The following is a 22360-nucleotide window of genomic DNA, read 5'->3' as shown; positions in this document are numbered from 1 at the left end:
TGGTCACATGGAGGAGACACACATCTTTGGCAAATACTGTGTTTTGTAGTTTGATATATATATTTAATGAAGGAAACAGCTAAATGATTTTGACACCTGATGAGTGACAAGCTGTCCTCAGCAAGGCTTCTTTTCTCTCTTTCCTGCTTGAAGAACTGAGTGTTCGGTGTTGTAGAAGAGGGGGGCTGCGGGTGAGGAAGGAATGATACTTCCTTAGCAGTTTTCCGCAGTGACCTGCAGCTGGATACACATCTGCAGAGTGGGATTGTACAATGTGAGTGTGATTTGCAGTTTCCTTGGGCTGAATCCGTTGCCTTCTGTTCCCCTCGTCTCCACTGCCAGGTTCCCCCTGGGGTACCTCGCGTGGCTTCTCCGTCCCCTTTGCGGCACGTGCTCTGGCGTTGTGTTCCCGGAGCCTTCTGTCTTCACACCACCATCCTTTCTGCTCACGTGGCAGCAGGGCAGACAGCTCGTCCGAGGAAAGGCCGTGCCATCGTCTTCCCCCTTCTCTTCTGAGCCCTCAGTTACTTTCTTGGGTCTCTTGTTCCTGCTCCTCCTTCTTCGGCCCATCATTTTTCTCTCTGCCTATGGGTTTTTGCCCTTCTCTTCCCTCTCAACCCCAAAGCTCTTCTTTCTACAAAGCTGTCCCATCTGATAGGGTTCAGACTTTACATCTCCTGAAAAAATCTGCCTTGTTTCCTCTCTACATCAGGAGGCAGAGAGCTTCCAGTGGCTGTAGCACAAGATACATTGGGAGGCTTGATTTTCCTGACAATCCAGCTTTTCCAGTGTGCCAGTTTGTACAAAATCAGTTGACTGGCGACTGATCAGATGTGACGTCCTGTGGGCCTGCTGTTACAGGCAAACAGCAATTCTATCACGTTGGCTACCCGCACCTTGCTCGGCTCAGCCACAAGACAGATAACGCACATCCCCTGCCCTAAAGAACTGGCTCCGAAAAGGACACAAAGCAAGAGAGCGGCTGGTTCGCTCTGCGTCGGGGCATTCAGTGGTAATGGCTTTGAGTTGTATTGACTAAACATCATGGTGCACGCTGTGTGATGGCTGAATGTCATCCTGCAGTGGCTCGATACGTCTTTGTGCGCTGCTTGATGAAGTGCTGCTCCAGCTCTGGTGACTGCGTTTTAGCGTTTATCGTTACTTGTCCTTATTACAGTCCTGCCTGTGGACCAAGTAACAGCGACGTCTTGCTGGTGGGGAGCGTACAGACAGAAGAGTGGGCTAAATCTCAGTTAGAAATGGGGTGGGTGGGGGTGTGCGTACCTTCATAAATAACTTGTGTCTGAATGCTTGAATGGTGCTATTTATTTCCTCTTGCTAGGTTCTTAGAAACTGGTTGAACTGGAGTGTGTGTGTGTTACCTGACATGAAAAATGGCTAAGATTCTAAAGACAAGGCAACGTGTGTGTGTCTATATATACATATGTCGATAATTTTTTTTTTTCCTTACACATCTTTGCACATTTAAATCCTGTTAACACAGCAATTGCACGAAGGGGAGAACACATCTCCTGCTCATCAGATACTTGATTGCTTTCTGTTTTCCCAGTAGAAGCTTAGATCTGGGAGGCACACGGGAGAAATGAAGCGTGGCGAGACGATGGCTTTTCTCTATTAGCAGTATACCCAAACACAGATGTACTCAGATACCATGATAATGAGTACGTTGGGAGAGCTTAAGTAAGGCAGAAGATACTCCAGTTTCACTGGATGTTACCTTGGTTCAGGGCATTGCTGAAAGGAAGACACAGCCTCCGACTCTCCACTTGAAGTTAGACTCGTTGCTGCAGGAAGATAATTGAAGTTTCATGATGCTTCTGCTTGGAGAAGGGACACAGGTGGTGCAACTCTCTTATTTTGCTGCTTCTTAACTGACTCTGACAGGGCATCTCAGAGTCGCAGTTTGCCTTGGCAGGAAGAACTCTTGTGGCCTTTTTTGGCAGCAGCGCAGTGATCTGTTGCAGGGTGGATATTGTATTGCTGCCCTAGCAGTCTTTCATTAGCAGAGTCCCAAGGGAATGCTAACTATCCATCTTATTTCCCTCCATTCATTTGCTAGATTTATTAATGTGCCTGCAGGAGGGCACACAGCGTCCAGGAGCGTTTTCTGCAGGCATGGCAAACCTGAATACCAGAGCACATTAGGCCGTAATTGCGAACGCAGGTATGTTACGTGTGCCACTGCTGTTTGTTAGGGATTAGGTACTGGGGAAAATGACATTTGGCTCTGTATGGTGGCGGACCTGACCTCTGCTCCTGTCATGCAGAAAGCAGCTGCTCTACCTTCTGCTTTGCAAGTGTTGTTATTTTCTCATCAACCATCGTGGCCGGTACTTCAAGAGCATGTGTTGTCCATGACTAGGAACAAATTATCACTTCCCTTTTAAAGCTCCAACTTTTTTTTCCTTCAGATGACCGTTACTGTTATTTAGGTAGGCAAAGCAAGTCCAAAAGGGATATCATCAAGCAAATCTCAGTTTTTTGATTTCATGCCATTACTCTTGCACAGACAGAACAGGTGTGGTTGAGTTTTTTTTTAATTATCTTTGTATTTGAAAGCCAAAAAGAGCTCAAATAGGAAACCACTAGCCTGATATTTAGAGCATAAACCTGGGTTAAGGCATTATGCCGTTATTTGCAGGTGCAAATGGAAAAGCTTGAATAGAGAGTGAGGCAGCCCTATTAGCATAGTGAGCACAAACACATGGGAGACCTGACTGAAACTGGGCAGAGCCAGGGACATGAGCCCATGTCCCTCAGATTTCATCTCCAGAGCACAGTGGCTCTTTTCTCTCTCCTTTTTTTGACTGGAAATTCCACCCATGAGCTGTAGAGGACTCTTTCAATTGCAGGTTTAATCAAAATGAACCTGTTTCTACTTGTTTTTTTTCAACTTTTTCGACCATGAAAGATTCTTGACGCAGTCAGTGATGGGCAAGTGTTATAAATTGGAGCCACATTATTTGATTAAGCTCACTGGATTTAGTGGCCATGAAAATTTTTGCTGTAGGGCCAGTACTGAAGAAGGATGCTGTTTAAAAAAGGCTGAATAATCTTGCAGAGCATTGTAGAGGAGTGGTTAAGTTGATGCAAATTTTATGACTATGTAGCAAAGAAAATGTAAAGCTTGATGATCTTGTACCCTGTTTGCATGGTATAGGATCTGGAAGTATAAGTTAGGACAACCTGACTTATATGCTGAAGTAAAGCGGATGTTTTAAAGATGGTCAAGACAACTGTGTAAAATGTGGGTGCTTGTGTAATTTTACCAAGAAGGTAGGATCTTTACAGGTAATTGAAGTTTTAATGTATGCTGGAAGAGCCTTATAATGCTTAGGTGCTAGTTGCTGAATAGTGCCTGAAGTTTAAAAAAATTACACTCGCATAGTTGGAAGCCTTCACCTCCATTACCTACTCTAATTTGGTTGTGCAGCAGTTGAAATATTTTTTTTTTTACTTTGTTCATACTGAAGAAATGGTATATCATGGGGAGATAATATTCCACACTTTTTCTGAGCCTCTTAATGGAATTTTTATCAATTAAATTGAAGAATATGATGCACAGAAAAGCTAACAATGTCAGGTTGTTTGCTCTGTAGCTCCTTCGGAGTTGCCCTGGCTCTCTGTTTGACTTCCCAGTACAGAATGGGAGGTATAAGAGGGGCCATCGCACCCTAAATCACACGTGTCTGCAGCCTGACATCAAAACCCTCAGGTCACCAAGAGACAGGCAAGGCAGAACTGAAGGCTGAGCATGGAGCCTGGACATCACCCACTGATGCTTCAGATCCATTGCTGGGAGACGAGCAGCGCTATGCCTGTCTCGCTTACACTGCTATACGGGTTTTCTTCCTTCCACCGACATTATCTGCTTGTTTTAAACCTTTCTTGTGCTCTGCACGTTTTTGGAAGACCTAAAAGTCTGGGGTTTTTTTATCTATTTGTGTTGGCCATCCTGAGATTGCTGAGACACAGTCATTCATACCTTGATATCATTCATGCCTGGATACCATTCTCTCTGGATTGCTTTGTAGACTCAAGTGCACTTTCCTGCAGTACATACATTGAGAATAAAAGTCAGCTACCTCAGCAAAATAGCGTTGAAAGCATTGGAGAAAAATTGGAGAATATGTTTTTTTTTTTCAGTAAAAAGCTATCCTTTTGTTGCCCACGTCCTATACTTTTTAAAAAGTATCTGTTGTGCAGGGAGGGTATTCTGAGAAGTTAAATCAATTTTCTGTTTGTGCACTCATCTGAAGAGGTAAATCAGATGCCGTATTGACAGACGTATTTATATATGATAAAACTCCAGCAGGCAGGGTTTGCTTTAAGTGATTATGGAAAAAAAGAACCAAACAATTCTGTGTAGCCCTGAGCCTAGTGTATGGTAATTTTCATCGCAAAAAAAGTTTTCCTCCACATGCTACAGGTGTCTAGGTATGCAATCCTATTAAAAAAAAAAAAAGAAAAGGCAAAAATACTCTGGGGGGTTATAATGCTTTTTAAACAAGAATCTCAAAATGCTGAAACTTATTTTTGTTTACTATCCAAAAACGTTTTTTTTTTAGAAGCAGCTTCTGTTCTGAACGTAGCTGGCTGAAACCTGTCTTTTTCCGGCAGCTGGGTCTTGCTGGATGAAATAACTAATCAACCTGTGGCCAATGTGGAACAGCAGCCTCGCGATGTGTCCCCTTTGATTGTTAGAGGCTTGGTTCACAGCCAGGCATAGCTGAGCAGAGCTCCTTCATGTAAGGCTGAGGTTAAGAGCTCATCCTTACTGCTGGGGCTTCAGCTGAAAACTTAATTTTTATACCCAAGACTCAGGTGAGTGATCGTGGTCACTTAACAGCAGAGATTTCTTCTGGGGAAGAAAAGCAAATTCCCCATCAGAGGATGTAATAAAATGGTGATGCTACAGCTGGTTCCTTACAGCCTCTAAATATAGACAAAATAGCATGTAGTAGAGAAAAAATGTTTGCTGAGTTAACTGGGCTATATTTAGGTGCCAAATAAACAGATTTCTGCTTTTGACCCTCCCCCTCACACCCTCAAAACCGCTTTTTATACTGTCTGCAAATGTCTTGGCTGTTCAGGGCTTCTGTTCTTTGCAAAAAGAGTAATTCTGAGAGGTAGGGAAAGGACATCTGTCACAGCTGAAAACAAAAAAAAGGGCAAGCTCTTAGATGCACAGCCCCTGTGTCCCGACTTGTTCTCTCTTGGTCCTTCGTTAGCACTACATCCATAGGCTGTTCTAGTTACAAAACATTAAGTGTTTTAAAAAACTCAAAGCCCTAAAGCCCCCCCATATAAGCATCCTTATATGATGCATTTTGCATCATATTTTTATCTTGCAGCAGGCTCTTTTCCTGGCGCTACTGTTGGTACTGATTGTATGGTTAGATCTTTAGTCTTGTATGCCTAATTTTATTTTTTTTTATAAAGGAAGCAAATAGCGTAGTCATCTTGCCAGAGCAGATGAGGAGAGGGCGCCTGCAGATCCAAAACAATCCTCTTCTGCCTTTGACGAGGAGGATTTCAGCTGTCCGCACAAAGTGCTTCTTGCAACCTCAAGGGTGGCCAGAGTGCAGTATGAAGTTAGTTTATTCCTTTATTTTTTCCTTTTCGGACATACTTGTGCTGTTCATATGTTTTTGCCTTCTAAATTACAAGAAGTTGGGCAGCTCTGGGCACCCGGTGCCGTATGTGAGGGACAGTTGTGGCCAGCACAAGCTTTGGTCTGACCCCATCTTTGCAGGCTTTGATCTGTCATCTGGCTTTCAATGCTGATTAACCAGCATTTGTAAAGTCTTAATTTTTATATGCCAAAGAATATGTTAACTAGAATTCCTTTGTAAGCATGAGCACACGGTGATTAGAAATTAGGTTTCATTCCTAATTAAATAGCAAACTACAAGGCCTAGCCTTTAACATAAACAGGACACTTAAAATTCCAGTGCTCTCATTTAAGGGGCATTGATTTTCAGAGGCAGAGAAGCTTTCCCCAAGTTTCCACCTAAATAACAAAGCTTAATACAGATATAAGTTAATGACAGATTTATTTAAGGTTTTCTTTTCCTATTAACCTGAACAGTAAATCACACAGCAATCTTTAAAATTGGGGTCTATTAGAGCCAAGAGTGTGAAGAGCTGACAGTTTTGAATAGTTAAAATTCAGGCTAGAAACTTTCTGTATGCTTTTTTGTGGTTTTTTTTTTTTTTTTTTTTCTTTTTTCCCCTAGTCTAAAAGCTACATGGAGCCCAGCCTGATTCTTGGAAAGTATAGCTGGTCACTGCTTAACTTCCAGCTGGGTGTGCTGGGCATATCTGTCAAAAAAAATATGAAATTAAGAGCACCTGCAAGTAGTGAGACTGCCTGGCACGTCTTTGTTCTCCTTGACCTCTCTTGCTTCCCTGAACTGCTTGAGGGAGAAATATGACAACTGTAAAACTGAAACTCGGGGAGATATCTTCCTCAGCTGCATTTTTGATTGCACTCCAGTTCTTTGGTGTTGGCTCGGTGGCACAGGACAGCCCTCAGCTCTCAGGCATTTACTGGACCTTAGAGGCCATGGCAGGAGAATATCAAAGATGAAATGTGAATCAGGAATTCGATTTCCTAACCAGGTTCAGTTGAGGAAATTCTTATGCATTGTGGTATCAATGCAAGTCACAGAGTTTAACTGTGAATGCTGTGATTGGGATTGGTGTAGATGTGATTTCTGTGTTTGCTCCTTCATTTGCCACCTTCCTCGGAGTTCTGGGTGGGCTTTTAGCAGTGGTAGCGTCTCCATAGGTTCTGTTAGCTGTGTTATTTAAGCGGTCTTATGCACAGGCCTCTCTGCATTTTACTGTGGCATAATCACTGCTATGATCATAAAACCTGTTTATTTTGAAATTGTTGTTCACTGGATAAAGATTAAAAAAATGTCAAGCTGGTTCTAACAAAAGTAAGGAATATTTGAGCATTGTCAGCTTCCTGTGTTGTTGAATCCTTGTCTGACCTTCTCAACAATTCATGTGAAAATATCGATCATTGGGGCATCATTCCAATTTGTGACGATGGCAGAGGTATGGCTGAAGGCAATGATTTTGACCTGGGGACCCCAGTTAGGCATGTTAAACCTTGTTTAACCCCCTTCTCGCCCCTAACCCCCTTTGCTGTTCTTAGAGGTTTATTTGCTTGCCCACAAGATAGTGCAAAGCTTTCTCCTTGCTTGACAGCCAAGCAGGATTTATAGCTGTGGCTTATCCAAACAACCTGTAAAGATGCTATAGAGAGTTTTAAAAATAATAGTTGTTATAATTGAAGAACAAATAAACACGTGTATTCCTGTTCTCCTCAGTGTACACGAAATTGCATACATACCTTAACTCAGATTGGAGGGGGAAAGACATCATTCTAAGATTTTTTTTTTGTTTTTCCCTCTCTCTGAAAGGGGCTGTCTAAATAAAATATTCTGTTTTAATAATACAGAGATGTTAGGGTTCTGCAGACTGCATACAATTTACTTAACTTTTATAAATAGAACAGCATTGTGTCTCTATTGCAAAAAAAAACCCACCCTGAAAGTAGCATGCAGATTTATTAACCACCATATGCAGGAATTGTTAGATATTATTCCTTGAGCAGGAAGGCAGATTGTCTAAGTAGGATTTGGACAGAATAGCACCGTATAGACCAGCTTTCTCGGATTGCTGCCAAAAAAATGCAGGTACATTTACATAAAACTGGCAGATGAAAACTGGCTGTTATATTCCTAAGGTCTCTTGGCTTGGACTTGAACGAGAGTACTCGCATAAGTTATGGTAAGGCAGGAACGAAACGCTGTGGTTTGTTGAGCACCTTGTAAAGTTAATGCTGCCAACTACTGAAATCATACGCTGTATAGAAACAAAAACACGGGAAGGCAAATCTTAATGTTGCTTTTAGCATCTGTTTAGAAACATTACACCTAATAATTTAGAGAGCTTTTGTCTTATGGGACACCAGGGTTAAATATGAGTAAATGCTTGGTAATTTTATTATTGTAATAGAGGGGAAAAATTGACACAAGCAAGTAAAACCAAATAGTTACTTTAGCTGGCAAAGATGGATGTCTGTTCGCAGTGTTTCATAATTAAGAAACTTATGTGAACAGAGGTATTTCATTTAAGATAGGTAAATCTTGTGTGACCCAGTGGTTGTGCACAGGGTGTGCATAAGGGTGAATAAACTGAAGTCCACTGAAAATAAAGGGTGTTTCAGATTTGGTGTAAAGGCAGACATGAAAGTACAGGTTTCTAGATGACGAACGAAGTGCACAGAGATCAGCTGCCGTTCCTTGGTATTGTCATGGAGTTTTCTTTTAGCTCCGGCCGCTGTTGCTGGTTGCTAGCCGAGAGGAGTTAATAGGCTGAATTTAGATTTAAAATAAGTAATACTGAAAGTTCTACTACTTGCTCACTGACTTCAATGGTTTGTATGTTTTTGTTCCATAAACTCACTGAAGGGAAGTGTTTTCTTCAGGAGTTTCAGTGCCAGTTACTTTCATTGCTCATTGGTTTAACACACGCTTGGGCTGATCTTTCTGATCATGTTCTGCTCATGTATATGCGGTGTATTAGCATATATGCAAAGAGCCTTTGACTTTGAAGCAAAGACCTGTCTGAGCATCTTTAAAATGCACTTAAATGTCTTTCAAATAATACTCTTTAGGTCTGTCGGGGTTAAAGTGGATCTGAAATTGTTTCAACTTACTCCAGTAGTTCCTGTTTCCTATACCAAAATAACTCGGCTCCTTGGCACACACATTTTCTCCATCTCTTGTTAGCTCTTTCTCTGTATTCCTTCCTGTAAATATTTCCTAAATGCAGCCTGTGGAGCATGGAACAAACTCAAAACGTGGAAGAGTTGTAGTGGTGCTTTTCAGAAGTGAACAAAACTGCATTCCTACTTCTGTAAAATATTTGGGACAGAGGAAGTGAACTGTTTCCCTGGAGAGCCATGTGTGCCATATCAGAAGGACTACTGTTTCCGTCTTCCTGTGATTTACCGTCCTACTTTTTTGTGTGTGTTTTTTCCCCCCTTTCCCACCAAATCTGATGCAAGTACTTCTGCTACTTCCTTCTTCCTTTCCTATTCTTCCACGGTAAACTCTCAGGGTGCTTCTGGCTCCTTGCAGCCCCATTTCCCAGCTGGTCGTGTCTTCCTTCAGACCTTTGTCTCCCGGCCTGGGGCTCATCTTTCTCCTTCTCTCCTGTTTTAGGCTGCTGTTTCTGGTTTGCTTTGACTCCTGTTTGCAGCAGGTCTCGATGGACTGCCTGGTGGAAGCGGGGAAATAGTAAAGGGGCAGGAACTTGTATGGGGAGCTGGAGGGGAGAAAGTATTTGGGAAGATGCAGAAGTGGAGGAGCCCGATGGAGGGTCTGAGGGGTGGAAGGAAAGGGAAAAGGAAATGATGGTGCGATGCACCAGGGATTTCAAATAAGATACTTGGAAGAAAAAAGGAAGATGATCCAGAGATGTTGTAATAGGAGCAAGCATTTCTGAGTTTGAAGATGGTGTGGGAAGGTGATGAGACATAAGGGTGGTGGGAAATTGGAGAGTAAGTACAGGATAGTGATGCAAGGAAAAGAAAATAATATAAAAGTACATTAGGCTTGTGAGCAAACTTACTTTTCGGCTCATATGATGCAGATAAAGGCAACTTAATTCTGTGCCCTGTTCTGGCTTGTCTTTTCTGTCACAGTTCTCAGCCTTGAGACCTATTTCTTCTCTCCAGTGCCCTCATTTTAGAGCCTTCCTATGAACAAAAGGCTTTCTATTAAGGACCTGGACAGCAGACTGGCACCACTTTTTTGTTATAAATTATGGGGAGCAGGGGCACTGATAACTGCCTGTAGCTATAGCTGTAGCATTGTTGTAGTGGGTGCTCTTAAATCACTACACAGCAAACAGTTTGATCTGCTACATGTCACAAGTGAAAATGTTTTGGGAGAAATGTATATGACTGAGTTCTTGTTAGCGCTCTTGCAGCAGCAATGAAGTATGGGATAGTGATGGCCAAGTGTTGTCTTCATTTGGATTTCACCTGATGCAACAAATCCTAGATCCGGGGCATCATTTGTAATGGTGGGTTGGTTTTCCAGGCCCGTCCACATGAGGTTGTGTAAGGTGACCATCCCAGAGGCTTAAAGATAAAGTCCTTCCTAAAGCTTTTGAAGCTGTCTTGCATTCCTCTCAGCAGGAGTAGTCTTGATCTTTCTCTAATCTGTGATTCCTTGTGCTTTCAAATCCTTATTGCTGTATGAATTCATGGATATACCTACCGGCAAATCAGTATGTGTCTGTCTCCTGTCCTGTTACGCTTGTATCATCCTATCCCATCCCATGTTCACCCATAGCTGTGGTTGAGAGGGAATTCCCCCTGTCCTCTGATGCAACAGTGACAAGCTGCAGGTACATTTTATGCACCCTGCCTCTGAGAATGGAGCCTTGTTTGCTGTCTGCTGAGCGTGTCCTCTGTGATGGCAAATACGTATGCTTCCCATCACTCACGTCTCAACAGAATGAATCCTGAGTATTCCTGTCTTATTAACGGAATGGCTTTCTTGGCTTGCCGAAGGAGGTAGAATAGCAATCTGCTGAATGCACGTTGCTGTCTATCCTCAAAAAACAAGCAGTGCTCTTGTTTCTCATTGAAATGGCCCTGTTTGTAAGGAGGAGAGCTTTCCCTTGGGAACACCTCAACATCTCCCATGCTGGGATCACGGCTTGCTGGACTGTAACGCCAGTAGGTTACAAACGCTCATAGGAGCAGGTTGCCTTCCTGCGTGATCTCCAAAACTTGCTCGGCAGGTGAGCACACGGTTCCTCTGCCTTACCTGGGCAGGACATGTTTGTGTTGCTGCATCCTTCTTTTACCTTCATATGTCCATTCCCATTAGCTTTCCCTGAAGACAAGCGATGCCATGAAATGTGAGGTTACCTACTATGCTGCTTGTGCAAAAATATCCTCCTGTTTGCAAGAAGAACATTTCCTCTTCAGGCTGAAATTCGTGGAAACATTCAACTCCTCTGGAGGACAGTTATTTTGATCAAAGAAGGGCCGTTTCCTAAAGTCCTTAAAAGCTCTTTATCTTTTCCTTGCCTTCCATCTGAATTTGGTGCCCGTCTTCTGATGTCATATTTGTCACTATTATTCTTCAAAACAATTCTTGTAAGTTCTTTCTGACTTGTGTTTATGTGCAGCTGGATGGGGTGGAATAGGCTGCAAGTATCCCTAGAGTTTGTCTTACATAGTTCATGGGAATTAGGGAAATTTCTCTGAATCCCCAGCACCTCTCCTCTTACCTCTTGTAGCTTGTTCTTTACTAGGTTGCCTGGGACTTTGTGAACATTTTGTCCTGAGGCTGCAACTTTCCAAGCTTGGGGATGTGTTGGCTTTTTGTGAGACATCTGCTTCTCTGGAAGTGGTTGACTCCTGCTGCTCTCATGCCTGCTTTGTAGCTGTGCTGTTGGACTGCAGTCTAACCCGCAATGCTCCTCCATGAGTACAACACCGTAGTCTATGTCCTTCTGCTTTGGAAGTTCTATACCTCTTCTTGGTTATAGCCAAATGCAGCATCACAAGCCTGGGATTCTTAGTAGACTTCTGAAAACAAGATTTGCAAGAGCGCGTCTGAACAAAAAAGCATCTTATATGAGGCAGTTGCTGTCGGGATGTTCTTCAAAGCTCAGCGGGATAGCGACAGTCAGTACTCATGCAAGGGAAATAAGAATTAGAAGATAATATTTTGAATTGACAATCTCTCCCCGATCTGACTTTGAAGGGAAAGAAACCGTCAGTGGCACTGCCCTGCTACGAGCCCCAGCCCTCCTCGCTCTTCCACAGACACCTTACGAGCTTCCTGCTGCTGTTCTTTCTCTGTTTAAACATTATCAAGTTGTATGGTTGTTTAGAGTTCATATCGTCTGCCGAAAGGTGCTTGCCCGGCTGTAATCCGGTTTATTAGCAGACGAGATAGAGCCTACATGATGGTACTCCCACAACTCCCCTCAAGACTGCTGTATCCCGAAGTGACCCTTCTGTAAGTAGGTACATCGGCAGTGCTTGCCTTTAAATCCCGGCGGGCAGCTCCTTGGCTCTGGGCAGGAGGGTGTATGTTATTGAGGTAATCCCATACATCTTTCAAATATTTATGTCTCAAAGCATGGCTTCTAACATCGGTCCTTTTACTGACTCGCAAAGCAGGAAGAAGTATTTCTCTCTAAAATCCCTAAGAATATTTACTGAAAGACTAAGGCTCCAAGCACTTGTCTGCATTCTGCTGTTGTACACCTATGGCATTTAAGCTGGGGACTTCTCCAGGCGGCAGAAAAGCAAAAGAGCTGAGGCGACTTTCCTAGTGACAGTAACATCCATCAGAAGTGTTAGATGAATCAGAGTAAGTGACGTTAAATCTCTGTCACTTCTTTTTTCCCCCATACATCACATTTTTTGTGAAACCCCATCCTCAACTTACACTGGAAGAAGGTATATATTTACGCTGTCATGACAGAGTTCACTTTTGATCTTCTTTTGCCAAGGAGAAGCAAAGTGCTTTTGCAGAGCACATTCATTTTGCCTGGACAAAAGCACATTTAGAAAAGCTTGCAATGCGTTAGTAGCCTCTAACCCAAGAGATGAGAATGAGCTGTCTCTGCTCAGAGGATCTCTAATTGGATTTCTGCATCTATTTAAATTAGGTTATCATCCACTTGGCAGATTTCCTGCTTATTCCACCAGGGCGAAGGCCATCTCTGTAGCGGCTATCAGTAACTTTCTTCTGCAGGGCATCTGAAGACAGTTCTGTCCACATGTTCATTTATCACTATGAAGCCATGCAGACCTCAAAATATGCTAATAAACTTGGGAGAACTGTTTTAGTTGCCATTTAGCCAGACTCCTCATACCTGCCTCCAGTCAAAGTTCACTGCGTGGAGCTGCCAAGAGTGGGAGCTTTCGTGGATAATTGTTTGATTGATGGAGAAACTCTTGCCTTTAAAGTAGGTGGTTCTTTCAAGATGTATTGTCATGACCTTCAAGATGTGTTGTCTGCATCACCGCGACTCAGTATTGAACTCCTGCTGGAGGAGCTTGGACTGTTTCTGGATCCCTTGGTGTTGCGACATATGGGTACATATGTTTTCTCTGCTATTTTTGTTGGTGCAAAAAGTCTCCAGCTCAGTTGCGCTGGATGTGAGCACCAAAACAGTGAGATGCATTGGGATAACACCCTTGAAAAGACCACTATTTTTGGCCAGATGTCTCTGAGAGACACTCCATTCCTCCTTCACCATGACCTTGCTACATGTTTTCACCTATAATTAGCTGCCCAGAGCTTCTTCTGTTTGCTTCAGGTAATCAAGTAGCTACTTGATCCTGTTTGGAGGTATTGGTAGTGGTTTCTTGAAATGAAGCTCACGTGGGAGTTCCTTGGAGGTGTCAGATATTTCAGAAGTAGGCAAATTGTGCTGGCAAGAGCCAACTCTTTTTTTTTTTTTTTTTCACTGAGCTTGCCAATATTTCCAGTATCTAAACCTGGGTTTTTGTAGGATGCAAAATACTAGCCTAGAAAAGAGTGGTAAATTAAGATCTGTGGGGTGAGACACATTAAAATGCAAGAGTTAACCAACTCTTGCCTACAGTATTTTTATACTAACAACAATTTTCAGCATAGGTGAAAGAAGAGTTTAACATTTTTTTCTTAAATTATTTTGCTTTTTAAATGTCAAATGCCAAAATATGATATAATGAACAGCAGTGTAAATGAACTGCATGTTTTACTGATATATTTAGAAATCCTAAGTGGAGCTGTCTGATCAATGTATTCTTTACTGAGCTCCCTGATTCCACAATTGTAAATTGTATTTAAGGACAAGCAAAATGAAAATGGGGGGGTTACTTTCCGTTTTCACAGGGTTAGATGAGGGCACAGTTACTTTCCCTGTTGCTTGTCTCTTTAATCAAAATGTCAGTTTAAAAAAATGTTCGTGTACTCTTCTGAAGAACATACTCTTCCATCCAACTATGCAATAACAGTCTCGGCTGAAGATGCTTAAGATCCTACTCAGAAATTTTCTCTTGCAACTTGAAGATGTGCTGTGGGTTGTATGTTGTGGGAAAGGCAAGCATTGTAAAAAAACCCCACAAGTATATTTAAGGGCCTTCATGTTATTCAGTCCTGGACTTGAATCCTACTCTTAGTTCCAGTTAATGAGACAAGAATAGCTCTCTGGAGTTATATTTAAAATTCCCTTTAAGAAACAGTCAAAGCGGTCTTTATCCGTAGCCAAAACAAACAGCTAATGTAGAGTTATCGACTATTAATGGCATTACAGTCCAAACAAGACCCAGATTTTACCATAAGGTCTGGGCTTTTCTGTACCGTTCTGCTCCTAGTAGTAAGTTGTAAAAGAAGATCCATTTGTTCGCTTTCAGGCTTCAGTATTTAAAGACGTTATCTGGTATTACACACTACAGAACGTGACAGTTCCTATTCTGTTGCTGTCATGCAAAAAGTATATACTGCCCTACGCTGCGGATGTTTGTTACTGCCTTTAATGCAAGACCTCCTGGAGCAGTCGGGGAGGACCCTCCACCTTTCCGTGATTGACTCGGCCTAAATAATTTTTCTAACATTATAAACACTTTGGTTGCAAAGCCAGCTTTCCTGAGGACTATGGACTTTAAGTTGGTGGTTGAGGGATCAAGTCATCATCTTGGAAGGTTCTACTTTCTGCCTCTGTTTCTTATACAATCATAGGATTGTCTAGGTTGGAAGAGACCTTTAAGATCATCAAGTCCAACCATCAACCTAACACTGCCAAAACCAACCATGTTCCTCAGCACCACGTCTACCCATCTTTTAAATACCTCCAGGGATGGCGACTCCACCACTTCCCTGGGCAGCCTGTTCCACTGCTTGATAACCCTTTCAGAGAAGAACTTTTTCCTAATATCCAATCTAAACCTCCCCGGTGCAACTTGAGGCCATTTCCTTTTGTCCTATAGCTTGTTACTTGGGGGAAGAGATTGACTCCCGCCTCTCTACACCATCCTTTCAGGTAGTTGTAGAGAGCGATAAGGTCTCCCCTCAGCCTCCTTTTCTCCAGGCTGAACACCCCCAGTTCCTTCAGCCGCTCCTCATCAGACTTGTGGAACCATATGTAGGAACCTATGGGAGACCTACAGGACGTAACGCAGCCTGCTGAGAAGGGATGAGTGCAAGGAAGAGATTTCAACTGCTGTCTCATGTTGACAGCCATTTTGGTATCATTGAAGGCTTTATGGTTTTTGTCTGTTATTTTTGAAGCTCTGTTTGGCCAGGCCGCGGTGTTCATAAACAGAGCCAAGAAGATAAAAGTATGAAGATAAATACTTGTAGGATCTGTGGGCTGCTTGGTGGGTTGAATAATTCTATAGTAAGCAATATCTATTTTTTAGTAAGACTTCTGTATCTATATATTTACTGCTTTTTAGAAGGTGGGAGCTTTTCTGCGTGAAAGGGAGTGTCTCTATAGAGAACTCTTAAAACAACATATTGAAAAGATTTAACGTGTACATTCTTGATGCCGCTGTCCTCAGTGATACATACATACATCCTTCCATCAGAGATTTTCTTTAGTTTTGTTGGTTGAAGAGATAAAGAGGTTCATAACTGGTAACTCCAGTGTTTTGGTGTTAACTAGACTGGGAACTGAAGTGCTGAGGTCCTATTCCACAGCAGTGTGTGACTATGTGTCCTAGTCTTACTCTTTTAAGTACACAAGGGCTTAAAACCATAGTGAAAAGCTCTGTGAATGTGGGCTTTGAGCAAAGAGCTTCCCCAAACCTGCTAGAAACTGCTTTTTGGGTTACCTGGAATGGATGCCCCTGTATGAAATGTCTAAGTACAACTTAAAAAAAAAAATCTGTTTAACACTTTTTACAGTGTGTTTGTATCCCACTGAATAGTTTCTGGAAATCTGGAGCAGGCGTAATACTTGGCCATGTTTTCTCTTTTTAAATAAGTTTTGTTTGGTTGTTTTTTTTTTTCCATAGCCACATTTTGTAGAAGTAAACATTTTTAAACATTTCACGGTGTGGATTTTAAACAGACAGTTGTTATAGGGATTGTCTGGACTCGTGTATCGCTCGTCATATTCTGGGTCAGAGGCTGCGGATTTTTTTCCATGTTTCTTACCTGCTGAAATCAGCTTAATTCCTCGTGGAGGGATATGGATATGGAAGCTACCCAGAAAGTAGCGCTTGGGCACCAGTTTCTTACAAATAACGCTTGTCGTGGTTTAGTTGGTGGATAGATGTAAAGGATGCGTATGTGTATTTAATTTGGATTTTTACAGGAATGATGAAATGGCACAGAAAAGATGCCACGGGTTGCAGTAGCTTTAAGCAAGGTTTATCATACAAGTAATTAAGGAGTTCTCATCTTCCAGGGAGCTGCACTTTCACTGCTTTAAACTTCAGCCCTGGCAGTGAGCTCTGTCTCTGGGCTTGGTCTAATTCCTGTAGATGTTTCCCTCCTAAACACAGGGCTTTAGGTCATTAGTAGTAAGTAATTAGCAGACTCTCGATGGGGGAGGCTTTAGAAAAAATGATTCTTTCCCCCCCATTAGAATTGGCATGAAAAGTTTTGTTTAAAATTTGGAGAGAGGAACAGCTAAAAAAAAGGTCTTGTGTGTTTTTATTCTCCTTCTTGACTATTAATACAAAATGTCCTTTGTCTTTCCCTTTTTCTGAGACATCTTTCAGCCCGTCTGCCCAGTGCCTTGCTTTTCGTTTTTCTTGCTGGTAGTTTAAAATGGTTTTGGTACATCGCTGTGGCGGTGTACATGTGAACACCATAAAATTCAGATCTGTTTCCAACTGCTCTGTGCCACTGTTGCCTAAATTGAACTCTTAATTTCTTTTATTATTCTTGATCCACTTCTGTTTAATCAACACTTGCCAGCTGTAGATTACCTGAAGAATGATAGCTGCTACCACCAAACTCCACCGCAAACTGATGCTGTACCAGCATGGTATGTATCAAGGAGGGCTTTGCATTTCTCTGAGCATCCCTAGATGTATAGGGCAGTAGTCTTTCCACCTGCACTTAAATTTTTCTCTTCCTTAAACTCAGCAAGCGGCTTTTCCACTGTTGAAATAAGACCTTTTGGGACGAAGATTAACTTTTTGTTTTAATATTTATCTTACGTGCTGGAAGGTACAAATGTAGCATAGAGACTGTGGGTTTTTAGCTGTGGGCGAAGAGCCTGAGATGACTATTCATTCTGTTCTTTGTAAAATGTAAATTACCGTCAGGATAACAACAGGCTGTAATACAGGGTTTGGTATTTTACTATGTACATTGCAAACCACTGTAGCATTAACTTTGCTTCTTATCTGGGGCTGCATAATGTCTCGGGTTGTTTTTTCGCATCTGCTACGAACCAAAGTTTTTATCTTCTGCCTTCATGCTTGTTTAAGTAGCCAGCGGATGTTAGCGGCAGGCTTTTGAGCAAAATGCTCGGCCAAATTCTGCATTTTTATGGCCTCTGCAATAAGGCAAACCTTTAGTACGAGCCTTTTCCAGCACAGCTGAAACACGGCTTCTGTGCAGAGCCCCTGGCTGCTGAGACAGAAAACGTGGCTGAATTTTTTGGTTTTTTTTTGTTTTTTTTTTTTTTTTTCCAGGCATTTTGCTGCTCCCAAGCCGTCATGCTGGCTTGTTGTGGGGGGATTGGTGGCTAGAGGACTGGCGCAGCCCCCAGTACAGGATTAGGCGGTGTGTGAATTAACGCCCATTTATATTCTTTCCTTCTCACAGGCATTCGCAACCAGGCGTACAGGTTTTTACGTATTAAGTGTATTTTTAGCAAAGTTCTTAAGGGGCTTTTTGCATGACTTCTGCAAATTAGAATGCAATTAGCTTGTTCCTACTGTCGCCTTATTAATTACCGTGATAGACTTAAACTGATTTGGGAAAGGATGTATCACAGAGGATTGCGCCCCCCCCCCCTTTTTTTTTTCCCCTTTTTTTTTCCTCCCAAACTGTTCATCAAGTCTCCATTGCGTTTGTTCATTAATCTTTCTGAAAAATAGTGGTGGCTTAGTGTCAGGTTCCTAACTCTGGAGAGTAAAGATGACAACAACTACTTTCTACTCTGAGTGACCCTCTGCATTAGGAGCTGCTCAGTTCAACACTAAGTAAATATTGACGAAAATGCCTCCTTTTTAAAAAAGGGTCATTTGGAAATAGTCCTGTTCCCTTATAAATATTGTAGTTGATTTTGTTTGCAGATCGTTTCTATTAGAAACTTGCATCAGCAAATACAGAATAAATACTATTTGGAACTAAGAGGTAATGAAACAGCTGTATCTTGTTTAAACCACTTGCAATAGCAGGAGTGTGTTCCATTTTAAATACCTCTTTTGTATTACTAGGTAGATTTGTGTATTCACACATCTGGGATAGATGCTGTTTTAAAATACTAATGATGATGATTAAGGAATGGTGTGGTTTAGAGAAACATTTGTTATGGAATAATTGTGAACTGTGAGTTAATCTATACGCTTTGAGTTTCATTTCATGTGAAAAATAAATATAAAAGAAAAAAACAGTCTGTTTACCTGACATTGCACCTGTGAATTATATTGAAGTAAAACTGCGTAATAAAATAATGTAGAAGTTGCTGAAGGCCTGGTGTGTGCAAGTATGTGGGAATGGTAATCTACATTGCATGAATAATTTTTTTGAATTATTAGTGTGACGAATATCCTCTTGCAGGGAACAATAGAGTAACTTATTGTAGCTATGACAATGTATTTTTAGTATCGACTAATTTTCAACTGTTACAAACTAGGCTCTTTATTTAGTTTTTTTTTTAAAGACAGATGGAATATTTCCTGATGGAAGGGTTTGTAGTTTACAAACTACAGTGCGTGGTTTAGTCTGATGCGAACACACTCATAAATATGCGGTTTGGGTTGCAAGGTGCTTGCTCCTATAGCCAGCCCCGTTTATGGGCAGCTGGAGGTGCTTTTCTCTCATGCTATGCTCTTTCTATTTGGAGTCTCATTTTAACTAATTATCCTTAACTAATAATAGCTATTTTGGTTACATTCAAGCGTGACTGAGTTATTATCCAGACCATTCGATGGAGATATTTAATTTTAAGATGCTTAGATGTGGCAGAGATGAAACTGGGTTATTGATGTCCCGGCTGGTGTGTTTTTCCTCTTAATAGATGTATTTCGTATTGTCGTTGAAAGGGTTTGAATGACTCCGTGGGCCTCCGAGCTTTAATTTCTCTGATATTTGTAAGTTGAAGGGCAGAGGCTGTGAATCAGTTGGTTCAGATGCACTCTTAGACTGTAATAATACTATTAAGCTCACAAATTCCCCGAGTTTGTTCATGTTGTGTATGTTGTGCTGCATCTCCCCAGACCAGACTTCTAATGCGTTTCCTGAGCCCCTGTACTGCTCCTTCGCCGTTGTTTAGACCAAGTTTCCCGGATCCTTTTCAAATCCTTTGCTGTGCTCGATTCCGACAAGAAGAGCATTGTTTTTTGCTGAGGGCCTCTAAATTACCAGGGGAGGTCTGACTTGAACCATGTCTGAATTCCCTCTGCTCTCTTGTGGGTATTCTTACAAACACTCCACTTGTTAGGCTGACTTTATTTTATCAAGGAGAAAGCCTCATTTTGCGCCTTGGAATGAAATAAATGGCTGAAATTGTAACGCTAGTTGATATGACTAACGTGAAAGCTTTTATTATGCTTTCTTTTTCAGCAGGCAGTTTGAGTAATGCTAATAATCAGTGCTTTTGTTAGGAGGATTTGGGGGACCTGTGGGGGGGGCTAAGACCAAAAGAGCAGGACTGAGTCAAGGCATAGAAAGAGTAGTCTCGCTCTAGCACAGAAGGAGGGAAAGCTGGAGAGGGATTTTTTGCAAGGGCATGTAGTGATCGGACAAGGAGTAATGGCTTCAAACTGGAAGAGGGGAGATTTAGATGAGATATTAGGAGGAAATTCTTTCCCATGAGGGTGGTGAGCCCCTGGCCCAGGTTGCCCAGAGAAGCTGTGGCTGCCCCATCCCTGGAGGTGTTCAAGGTCAGGTTGGACAGGGCTTGGAGCAACCTGGGCTGGTGGGAGGTGTCCCTGCCCAGGTCAGGGGGGTTGGAACTGGATGATCTTCAAGGTTCCTTCCAACACAAACCATTCTATGATCCTATGAATATGAAGATCAGGTTATCTGTCATCTAGTCAACCTTACAAATTACCGGTTTTCTTGCATTACTGAAAGCAAGAAGCAACACAGATGTAGGTTTTTCTTTGCACGCACCAGGAATTGGAGTGACAGTATGTGAAGTCAAATTAAATTTCTCAAGAGCAAAAGGGGTTTTGTAGCAGTCTGAGTCCCTGTCGTCTTGCAGACGGTACTTGAAAAGTCTGGTCTGCTTCCCATCTTGCGCTTCAGCAGGGTCAGTACTGATGGACTCTGATGTCAAGTAGCATGTTTAGTTGAAATAACCTCAAAACTATCAAAAGCATAAAAAAGCATCTTAAACATAAATGAATTGAATCAGTGCTGCACATAACATTGAGGTATACTTTAAAAGGACTACAGCACAGGCATAATATCTCCAAGGCTGTCCGGCTGGTTTTGGACTTCTGAAGTCCCAATTTGGCTCTTTTTCAAGAAGACACGATCCATTAATGTATCTTTCTTTGAAAACCTTGTTTCATATTCATATTTCAAAAAGATAAAACTCTTTTGAATGCATAAGCTCTGCAGGTAGCTGTCGTCTGCCTGGGCTATGTTCACATTAGAAGATAGTTCAGTCTGTAGAAGTGGAGCTGCAGGGTGAGAAATGAAGGGCCAAGGATCTGGTGTCCAGCCTGTAGGTGTTTTAGGGGCTTTTGTTTTGGTCTGTATACAGATTTAGCGTTCTCAGTTGTTCATTTGCACGGGTTGCTCTAGGAGTTTTTTACAAAATGTCATAACATGGTGGTTACGCTGCATTAGCAGATGGATGAAGTTGAACTTGACAGTCTGAAGGGAAGATTGGAGGGTTCACCTGAGCATGACTCACTGTGTGGTGGAACACTTTAGTTGTAGAGATTGAAAGAATCTCAGGAAAAACACGTCAGTGGTTTTGTTGCACATTTTTTGTCATAACATGACACTGGCAGAGGCACTTCTAGAGAGCAGGTTGTATTACATACCCATTTGGGTAGTCTCCCAGAGAAGGATGGAACTCTGAGTTCTGAAATCGGTATCTTCAGAAACAACTCGTTTTTACTCAACTTCACAGAGCAGCTACTAAGAACTCCAGACTTCCAACCCCATCACGTGCAAAACCCAAACTGCATTTGTAATTTTGTGCACACTAATATAACTTTGGAATTTTCCATTTCGTCGTCAAAGAAACTAATTAATGGTGGTGTTATTCCTGTAACAGTGGTGCCGCCTCTAGTGAATATAGTGGCCTTTGGTATTTGATTAATACTCAAAGAATCAGTGCAATATCGCACTTTTGTGTGCTCCAGTTTGTATAATTTAATAGAAAATATAATAAACGAAGTTATAAAACTTTTAACTTCTTGTTTGTATTTCCTTTCAATTTTGAATATGGAAGATATTTCAAGCAGCTATGTTATTCTTCGATGTTATTATAGATGTGAAACTTGTAGCTAAAAGAGGATGTTGCAATCACATGAAATCTATTTTTATTTCAATACTGCATGTGTCTAAAATTTATTTACAAAAAATAATTACAAGTTAAAATTTCTGTATTTTTCTTTTTTTACTTCTCTGCAGATGAACTTTATCAGATTTTGGGGGAAAATTTTGGATATTTTTCCCAAGGAAATACTCACTGGGGCACTGTGCATTTGTGCTAAAGTTGACGTGCTATTAATGAGCTTGGCTGATGGACATGTGGATAAATCTTGCCTTTTTTTTTTTGCCGCAGGTCCAAGGAGCTAATAAAGGAAGCGATCCTTGACAATGACTTCATGAAGAATCTGGAACTGTCTCAGATCCAGGAGATTGTGGATTGTATGTATCCCGTGGAGTATGGCAAAGACAGCTGCATCATCAAGGAAGGAGATGTGGGTTCCCTGGTGTATGTCATGGAAGGTACGGTTTAAAAAGCTAGTATTTGATTCTTTTTTTTCAAGACATATAGAGACAAAAACTTTATTTCATGGGAAAAAATGTTTCAAAGAAAGAAGTTAAAGACGACATCTAAATATGGTTGTTGAAAAATTGTGTGGACTACTTTTGCCTGGAGAATTTCTGACTAAATTTGCGTGTCTCCCTATATAAAG

General features: G+C 41.7%; 1 protein-coding gene across 1 annotated transcript in view; it reads left to right on the top strand.

The window, feature by feature from the left end:
- Positions 1–22360, top strand: part of LOC309674206 (cGMP-dependent protein kinase 1-like) — a gene marked incomplete at its 3' end in the record, with an annotated part of 365086 nt that overhangs the window by 8983 nt on the left and 333743 nt on the right. Inside the window, exon 2 of the mRNA XM_082486189.1 lies at positions 22003–22169. Coding sequence (XP_082342315.1) covers positions 22003–22169 — 167 coding nt within the window. The remainder of the gene's footprint in view (positions 1–22002; positions 22170–22360) is intronic.

This window comes from Vanellus vanellus, assembly GCF_965231255.1.
Source record: "Vanellus vanellus genome assembly, chromosome: 7".
NCBI classification, from domain to species: domain Eukaryota; kingdom Metazoa; phylum Chordata; class Aves; order Charadriiformes; family Charadriidae; genus Vanellus; species Vanellus vanellus.
Note: the sequence above shows the minus strand (reverse complement) of the source record. Positions and strands in the feature narration are given on the sequence as shown.